Source organism: Papaver somniferum, unplaced genomic scaffold (assembly GCF_003573695.1).
Source record: "Papaver somniferum cultivar HN1 unplaced genomic scaffold, ASM357369v1 unplaced-scaffold_135, whole genome shotgun sequence".
Lineage (NCBI taxonomy): Eukaryota > Viridiplantae > Streptophyta > Magnoliopsida > Ranunculales > Papaveraceae > Papaver > Papaver somniferum.
This window is the reverse complement of record NW_020622713.1, coordinates 1,570,006-1,580,070: the sequence shown is the minus strand read 5'-3', so window position 1 is coordinate 1,580,070 and position 10,065 is coordinate 1,570,006. Positions and strand designations below refer to the sequence as shown.

Sequence of the window (10,065 nt, the reverse complement as noted above, 5' to 3'; positions counted from 1 at the left end):
CGAGGAGCAGGGAGATTCCGAAGGCTGACACTCCACGGCTTGCGATTCCTACTATTGACGTAATCACCGAAGGAGTTATTGAAATTCTCAGGAGTATACCATTCCTTCTCCATGGGATTGGGGACGTAGCAAGTCATCGACGTTTCCCCCTTACTCCGCAGATAGCATTCCTTCAGGGCGCGGAGATAATTCCCCGATAGTTGGGATACGGAACGGCTGTGAGTATTGGTGGAAGAGCCTCACGACTAGCGAGCACGTCATAGTAGAAGGAATCACCTGATTTGTACAACGGCAGCATAAGACCAGCTTCGAATGCCCAACCGTCGTTAACAAATGAAATTCATCGAACTCATACTTGGAGATAAGCTCATACGTAATATCATCCTCAGGGGCATAGAAACGAACCCCGAAGGCTTGAAGCTCATGCTTTTCCTTGAATATTTCGAGATCGATATGCTTGAAGGTTACTTTTTTCCTACTAACGAGACACTGCGTATCAAGGGGCAGCCTCATCCTCCTCGGCGGGGCCGGATGAACTAATGAACGCTTCGAAGCTTTTCTCTTCACGGGGGGATTCTTTGAAGAAGATTCACCCTAGGAGCTACACCCTTCGTATTCTTCCCTTTAAAAGTTGGAGAGACCGCAGATGATGCTCGGGCACTAACGAACGTAGAGGAGGAATGTCAAAAGCAACAGCGCGGGCGGAGCCTGCGTACTCCTAGTATCATCACGAGGACGAGCCGTGCGATCGAAGACTCTTCGGAACCAGACGGAATTGTCGGAGGAATCTCTTCCCTAGAGACGAGGCTTTCGCTCCAGAAGAAACTCGACTCCGACGAACATCATCTTGAGACTCTCGACGCGGAGGAGATCTCGAATACCCAGAATCAGGAGTCTGATAAGTAGCCGCGGACGGTCAGACATGGCTGCGAAAAGATAAAATCAAGAACAAGTTACACACAATCAAAAACATTACCAAAGATCAAAAAACCACATCCATAGCAATACACACACGATAACGCAGAAACCCTAAAATTAGTATACATGCTCAAAATTCATAAAATTCAACCCTCAAATAGTGGCTTCCTTAATTTAAGATGAAGAACAGGGGCAAACTAGTATGCAAGCATCAGAAGAAGTTCTTCATCACAAACAAGGAACAACAGTAGCAGAGAATTACAAATCAACACAGCGTAAAACAGTGGAAATAAAGAAAAGAAAAACTTACCGGCAAAAACAAAGAAGTAGAAGAAACAAACAGGGAAGCGGGTGATTAATGCTAAGGTGGAGAGAATTTAAGATCACAGGTCAATGAAGACTGACAGAGAATTTAAGATCACAGGTGCAATGAAGACTGACAGAGAATTTAAGGTCACAGGTTCAATGAAGACAGACAGAAATTTAAGGGCTGAAAAAAAGAATGAAAACTGAGAGAGTGTTTAGGAAGAATGAAATTAAATTTTCTTTCTATCCTTAAAATACCCGAAAGAAAGAGAAGGAAATTAAGGGAGGAAGGGGAAACGTGCCCGTTACATAAGCAGTTAATGCACGAATAAAAGACGTGCCCAAGTATCTAGGAGAAGTTATTAGGAGTGAGAAGAATATGCGACGATAGTTTTTCTTCAAGGCACCCATTAGTCATTCAAGCCCGAAGAAAAGGGGCAAATTGTGTACACATATATCTCACTATCAGACACGTGTATAAAAAGATACGTGGAAAGCATGCAGGCCAAAACATCAAAACATGATGCGTCACGAAACACCAAATAAACCCCGAGGAGTTACTTTATCTCATCCCCAAAAGAGAAGCTAAGATCAACGGTGGAGAGAAAGTTAGCTGACACGGACTGACAGGGGCAGAAGACACTTGTCTGACACGAGCAGACCCCTCAACTACCCACATTAAACACTCTGAGCAGTGTACGTGTCGACCAACCTGTGGAACGAGCGAGGAGGATGCCTCTGCGGGATCAAGGGGCAAACGCAGACCTCCGCGTGATGGACGCAAGGACACAAGAAGATAAGGTTCCAACGGTCTTCAGAGATGGGTCCCACGTTCTAACCTTATAAATACCCAATCTCCACCAAGAGGAAAGGGGATCGGAAAAATCAGGAAGGAAGGAGAGAGAGAGAGATTGCAAGGTAAGTTAATCTTAGAAGAGAGAAACATGTAAACCCAAAAGTCATTCGACTATTCGTGTAACCGTGAAGAACATAGTAAAACAACAAACCCCGTGGATGTAGGCCTTAGTGCTGAACCACGTAAACCTTGGTCTTATTTACATTTCAGCACTTTACTTTATTTAGCTATGGATGTTTACTTATACGTTTTGTTTTCCTCACTTGTACTTATATCCCATGCGCAAACGCCTCGCATGGAGTTGTTAGATGAGGCCATGATAAACCCGAAGGTTTTTGAGCCAATGAATCAACACCAGGATATCATCATCACAATCTCTTTAGATGATAACGATTGATTGTGAACATTTGGACCCCTGCGTGGTTTGTGTGCTCACAGCCAGCATCCTCGAGGTTTGCTGATACCTGTGGAATTCAGTGGAGAATAAGTTTCTACAGCCTTGTCTAAAGAAAAAACTACTGTAGGCATGTGTTTTTCGAATACACATTGGAAGTACATCCAAGGGTAAGCAAAATGCATATTTACAAGAGACGACAAAACAAAAAATTCTGGTCTTATTTCCATAGTAAATGAAACATAAGCAACTATTTTTGTTCCTGAGCCAGATATAACTTAAATCTTTTTAAATTAGTAGATGAAAGACTGGAAGTTCTACATTAGGATCACAGGCCATCTTATGAACACTTTCTGTGCACCAACGCTTGTCTTGTTCCATACTAACCTCGAGTTGTTCAACGCCAGCTTATAAATCTACTGAACCAGCCTCACCTTGTTTGATGGGTATCCTCATTACCAGCCTCAGAATGTTCAACACCATCTTATGAACACTTCCTGTGCACCAACGCTTGTCTTGTTCCATACAAACCTCGAGTTGTTCAACGCCAGCTTATAAATCTACTGAACCAGCCTCGCCTTGTTTGATGGGTATCCTCATTACCAGCCTCAGAATGTTCAACACCAGCTTCTAAATCCACAGTCCCCCCTACACCTTGTTCAGCACCAGCTTCTAAATCTACAGTGTTGGAGCTCAAATAAACTTCCTTCCAATTTGCCCATAGAGCGACAATGAACCCCACAAGTAATAATGCAGACCCCAGCAAACTGCAAACCAAAAAAGGTAAATGTTTAATATTGTATTTTCAAGGTTAATAAATAGAATCTGATATAAAGTTGTTACCTTCCGAAGTAGACGTTTTCCTTAAAAAAGGCCCATCCAAAAATTTGTACAAAGATCAAAAATATTGGGTTAAATATCGACACAAATACTGGGCCTTTCTTTGTGATGAAAAGATTCGTCACAAGGAAAGTGATTGCAGATCCAAACACTCCCTGCATTATTCATTTACCAACTAAATGTTAGAATTAGAAAATTGTAATTGGAAGGTTCATCAAAAAACTGATGCTAACTAAAACAAAACTGAAGAAGAAACAAGAAAAAAATAGAGAAAATAGCTCACACTATATAAGACCGATACGATTCTCAAGGTTGATGCTAAGGACCAAGCCTTAACTGTATGCTTCATACCAGCCCCAACAATAGCACACTGGATACTTGAAAGTAGGCAGATTATGGCAGTGCTGGTGTACGGGTAAGGAAAGTCTTTACATAACCATCCCTGCAAATTACGGGAAAAGAAAAGGACAAAGTTGAGATCAGATTTTCTTCTTTTTTTTTTTGTTAGCGATTTAGAGTATGCATTTTAAATCTTACCTGCAGCTGAAACCAACCAAATCTCGCCAAGCAACTTAATGCGATCAGGACCGGACCAACACTATTGGGTTCTGGAGTGGTGCCTGAACTTCTTAGAAATTGCCAATCAACCGAGGATTTATTTACAGATATTTGGAACCCGCTGTAGAATGAAACGACTAGCGATCCACCAACGGAAAGCATAGTTCCTGCTATCTTCAAGCATCCCGCAGTTGATTTAAATTGTAATTCTTCATTCCTAAAATCCGTAAAGTTATTACTTTACAAATAAATCGGGTTGCAGACTAACATAATAATCAAGTCATGCATGGTAGAGATAGTAAATCACTAACATAAACAACAAGTACAGACTGTTCAATAGTTTCTATTCGGCTTGCAGACTCTAAATCGGGTTCTACATCAGCTGAAATATTTTCGGCGGACACACTATCTTCACCAGAAATCGGAGGTGCATTGACAATGTCAACAAGCACTGGATCATTGGACTCAACAAAACGGGCTAAACAAGCCGAGATTGATTAAAAATCAGCAGTCCAAGTTAGCTGGCCTGTATCAAACAGTTCCACATTCATAGATCATATATGCATCTAGAGAACTATTAGATGCATCAACGAAAAAGAAACTTAATGCAGCAACAATATCATGCATAACCGGATCTTTAAATCACCAAAATGGGATAAGCAAACATTTAAGAACTCAGTTTCCGTCAGATCCTTACTCCATTCTTTTCCGAAATCCCCTTAAAAACAATCACTGCAGTAGTCATTCAGTCTGTGTTTCACAGTGCAAAAGATCTTTCAAAACTTTAGCATAAGCTGGAATCTGTCTAATGGCGTCAAGTAATAGAATATTCACTCTGACTTGCTTAAACACTTCTAAAATTTCATTGTTTTGAGCTTCTTTTGCTTTGCGTAACAATCTTTGAAAAAGGAGCACAAGGAACATAGGAAACCTCAGGTTCATCCTTCTCGTTCAAACATATTTCATTATTGTTAGAAGAAGTAGCCTGGGCAATTGAGGGAAGGTTCCTAATTTGCTCAATTTCCTCAAGTATCGGATCCAGATTACCTATTAATCTACCACTTCTCAGAGTGGTTATGGCCTGAACATGATCCAAAGGTGTAACTCCAGATTGGTTCACCTCATATGTACTTCTTGGTTTTGGAGTTAAACCCAAATGTCCAGACTTAAGATGATATTGCACAAGGGGAAAATATTGTCACGGTACTTTACAAATGTGATGCTATATTAACCCTGAACATTATGCCCAGTGAAAACAAACAAAATCCAGAAAGCATGAGTGATGATAACACATGCAGGGCTATAAAATAAGATGCGACAAAAGAAAAAAAATACACTTTTCTCTGAATTCAGAGACATGCCTAACAAAACGGAAACAGAATAAACACAATAATGGATAACTCTAAAGAAGTAATACCTGGAGAACACAGCCGCAATGAAGTTTAATACTGGAAACAGAATATTAATCCCGCTTGCAATGGTGGGAGTTGTAAATTTCAGTCCCTGACTGAACAATGCGTTGTATAAAGTACCCCTGCAAACACATGGAATCGAATTCTCAATTGTAGAACATAACTTCACTAACTTGAAAACATAGAAGAAAGATACTAACCCAAGCACTGAAAAAAACAACTGTTGAACCAGGATCCGTATATTCATACCATGAGCACTTTTCCTGCAAAACAACATAGGCAAAAACCCAGGATTTTATGAACATAAAAAGAACGAATAACGAAACCATTATTTGGAAATGTGATTCCATAAAGTGTTTCAAAGAAAACATCCTAATGTGATTTCATATTCCAGCTCTCCTGCATCCTAATCATCAGTCATTGCGGAAAACAAACGACCCATGTCAAAGAAGCAAAGGGCGTTTGTTTCCGAACACAAGAGATAAGTTTAGTTTTAGCTAGGCAGTTCTACTTATAACTTGATCAGAAAAGGATTCCATTCATATTAAAGTAGTGATACATAATTCCTTTGTTTTCGAGTACATTATCGTAATTGATTTGGGTGTTCTTTTATTAGTTTAGTAGAACATGAACAGGATCTGTTCTATAGGATGGTACATCTGTTCACCACATTCGCCACAATCACAATGCTGAAATAGATTTTGTTCTTTGATGTAAAGACTATTATTAGTTTATAAATCAAGAAAAGCAACTCGGATTACACGACATAAAGAGGGAAACACCAGTTTACCAACAAAAGTCAAGATCCAGTTTGAAATAAGAACACAACACAAAGAACCAAAATCAAAGAAGAGTCGTAGTAATTGCAAAATGCATGATGCATTGAAATCCTTGACCAAGAAAGTACGAGGTCCATGATGCATTTAAAGCTCTGAAGGCAATAACAATAATTTTGCAAAACCAGAAAACCCATCTTTTAAAGGAAACAGAAACACTTGTTTCAAAACTGGGTAAACCCTTTGCACAGAAATAACAAATTTGACCCATGAATTGCTTATTTTATCCCAAAAAGATAGCCTTTTGATTCTAATCAAAAAACACACAAGTAAATAAACAGGGTGCAGTAGTAGAAAAGAAACATGAAAACAATATAAATGTTAAAGAAACCAAATCAAAAAAGGGAAATCAATTCACCTTTCAAAGAACAAAGCTGGTATGAGAACCACAAAAAATGCCACTAATTGCCTATAGGCAGTCAGAATGAACGGATTGAAACCTTCATTAATTGAAAATTTAGTGGTAAAGCTCATCACTGCATATCCTAACTGGATGCAGAGTAAACTCAAAACTGGAACCCATTCTTTCTTCACAGGAGTTAAACATTCTTCCATGTAAATCCTTTCAATTTGATCATACAATTCCCCATTTTCTTTTAATTTACTTATAAAGTTATGATAACAAGAAAGAATAAAGAAGATAGAATGAATGAGGCGAAGATAGAACCAATGCTGACAAGGAAGCAAGAATCTGCTCCAAGAACTAGAAAGGAACTACCACAGAACAGTGAAGGCCAATTCATGGAAAATTCTGATTTTTGAATATATATAGTACTCGAAAGAAATAGAAGGGGGCGAAAACAAAATTGAGGCAGAATTTTAACGTTTAGAATTTTTACATCACGTGACGTCACGTGATCAAGGATTTTGTGGGTTTTATTTTTGCCCCAAATCAAATTTTGCCCTAATTTCGCGCAATTGAAACATTAAAGTTAATAGACACATACCTTGGATATCTCATTTCTCTTCCTGCTTCTTCTGAATACATAGAAATTCATAACTTTAACTTCTAACCCTTATTTGTTAATGGCCGATACGAATCCAAGTTGAAGAAGAAGAGAAAAACTTTCCATTTGTCCAAACCTGGATTCCAATTCTCCTCCTTCTCCGACCTAGGCTCATATTCGTATTCATTTCTCCCAATAAAACTCTTCACCTCTCTCAATCAATCTCTCTCTCTGGTCTGTTCTTAAGCTGAACTCTTTCTCTCTCTCTCTCCATTTCTTTAAGAAAGGTAAGTGGAAATTGGGGTTTTCTTTTGTAGTAATTACTCGCTAGTCCAGTTTTAGCAGACCCGGTTAATTGTTAGTCCACCCGTGGAAAAGATTTACTCTCTTTGGATTAGATTATTTACTTTCTAGTCTAAAAACTTCGTGGAGACTATAAAGTGTATTTTATAAATTCCTAAAACACCCTTCCAGGTCTAATTAGTATAAACACATGTAAATATTACTACATACTGGTAGTATCAATACGGTGATACTACATATTAATATGTACTGTACTAGTAGTAACAAAAATATCTTATTGTTACTAGTAAATTATGTAACTACTTTACTATACTAAACTAGTATACTACTATAGTATAGTATACTAATAAACTAGTAGTAGCTAGTACTAATAGTAAAATATGTAGTATCAATACATAAGAATTTCTTTTTGATATGTAGTATCAATACATAACATACTACATATCAATATGTAGTATCAATATATAACATACTACATATCAATATATAACATACTACATGTCAATATGTAGTATCACTACATAACATATTACATATCAATATGTAGTATCAATATATAACATATTACTACTAGTATACTAGTTACTACTAGTATACTACATACTGCATATGTTATTACTACATATTACATACTAGTTACTACTAGTATATTACATACTACATATGTTATTACTACATACTACATACTAGTTACTACTGGTATACTACTAGTATACTAGTTACTACTAGTATATACTACTAGTATACTATACTACATATCAATATATAACATACTATATATCAATATGTAGTATCAATATATAACATACTACATATCAAACATACTACATATCAATATATAACATACTACATGTCAATATGTAGTATCAATACATAACATACTACATATCAATATGTAGTATCAATACATAACATATTACTACTAGTATCAATATGTAGTATCAATACATAACATATCAATATGTAGTATCAATACATAACATATTACTACTAGTATACTAGTTACTACTAGTATACTACATACTACATATGTTATTACTACATACGACATACTAGTTACTACTAGTATATTACATACTACATATGTTATTACTACATACTACATACTAGTTACTACTAATTACTACTAGTATACAAGTATACTACATATGTAATATGTAGTAACATATGTATTATTATACATAATGTTATATACTAGGGTTAGTAGAGTAAATTTACTCTTTTCAAAACTTTTTTGGATTAGGGAGTAAATATTTTTTGGCGCTGGACTAGCCAGTAACCCGGGTCGGGTTTTCTGGACTAAACAGTAAATCCCTCTTTTCTTTTTGTTACGAACTTACGAGAGGACTGTTTTAATTACTGGCAAGGCCGTTGGGCCGGTTTTATGAGGAGTTTCAACGGGTACCCGATTACCCATAACTGGTTCATTCGGTTCCGGGCATCTCGCTCCGAGTCTTACAGGGGTTTTGTAGATTTGTAAAGATTTGAAAAGAGTCATGAAAATTAATAACTTCGCGAGAATTATACAGAGTTGAGCAAATTTTTGTGGAGTCGTGCAGAGTTGTCTAATGTCTTGCAGACATTTGTAGAGTCCTTAAGAGTTATAAAAACAAATTTTATATAGAAATATGCATGATAGACATAGATACAAAATTTATTGTAGCGTATTATTTATAGCAACTTCAACTAAATTAAAATAAATTATTATTATTTTATATATATAACTTATTTCTTTTGTTTAACAAAATACAATAAAGTGTAACAATAAAATAAAATAATTATTATTGTACATATGTACATAATAATTAAAATTTAAAAAATGTTTAATCATATCATATAATTTATACTCACCTATAATAGGAGTTTTATAGATTGTGTATTCATGAAATAAAATAAAAGAGAGTAAAAATCAATTTATAAAAAATTTGTAAGTCTTCCAAAATCTTACATATTTTGCAAGACTTTAATCAAGGCAAATATATACACAAAAGTCACTCAAAGTCTTGAAAATAGGTAAGTATGCAAAGTCTTTGAATTTTCAAGTCTACAACGAGTAACACAAACTTTAGAAGACTTTTTGACAATCTACAACGAGTAACATAAACTTTGAAAGAGATTTTAAAAGTATACAACCAATAACACAATACTTTGTAAATCCATTAAACTCTTTGGAAATCAATAAAAGTATTTATTGAGTAAACCTCTGTTAGGCTAGGTTTGGTAATGTTTTTATTTTTCCAAAAGCACTTTCAAAATCTATGTATGTTAATAATTTTTGAAATTGGTGTTTGGTAAAAAAAAAATCAAAGTGCTTTTTACCCAAAGCACTTCCCAAATTCCTCAATTTTCAAAAGCTGGGGAGGAGGAGCTTTTAAAAGCTACAAAAACATAAGCTTTGATCCCATCAAAATTTAATGTTTGATTTATCCTTTTTATCTCTGTTTTATTTTGTAAATGACTAAAATTACCCTTAAATATATATACAATCCATTTTTATTTCATATATTTTATTCTTTAATATTATTATATATTATTTTTAAACTATTTTATGATACAATTTCATTTAGTTTGTCAAAAATAAAAATAAAAACAAATACTAAATAATAAAATATTTATTTAATGACACAGTTGATAATAATATTAAATAATTACTTAATTTTAGTTTGATTTTTTGTTTGAAAATTATATATATATA

At 35.5% G+C, this 10,065-nt stretch overlaps 1 protein-coding gene across 1 annotated transcript; it reads right to left on the bottom strand.

Annotated features, from left to right (window-relative positions):
• Positions 1 to 2,584: 2,584 nt before the first annotated feature.
• LOC113334180 (WAT1-related protein At1g09380-like) lies at positions 2,585 to 7,326 on the bottom strand. The gene is made up of 7 exons (XM_026580529.1): positions 7,068 to 7,326; positions 5,485 to 5,547; positions 5,290 to 5,406; positions 3,852 to 4,089; positions 3,598 to 3,756; positions 3,318 to 3,469; positions 2,585 to 3,241 (listed from the first exon to the last, which is right to left on the bottom strand). Exons 1-7 carry the CDS (start codon positions 7,106 to 7,108, stop codon positions 3,016 to 3,018), a joined length of 996 nt encoding a protein of 331 aa, XP_026436314.1. The 5' UTR covers positions 7,109 to 7,326; the 3' UTR covers positions 2,585 to 3,015.
• Positions 7,327 to 10,065: the final 2,739 nt, after the last annotated feature.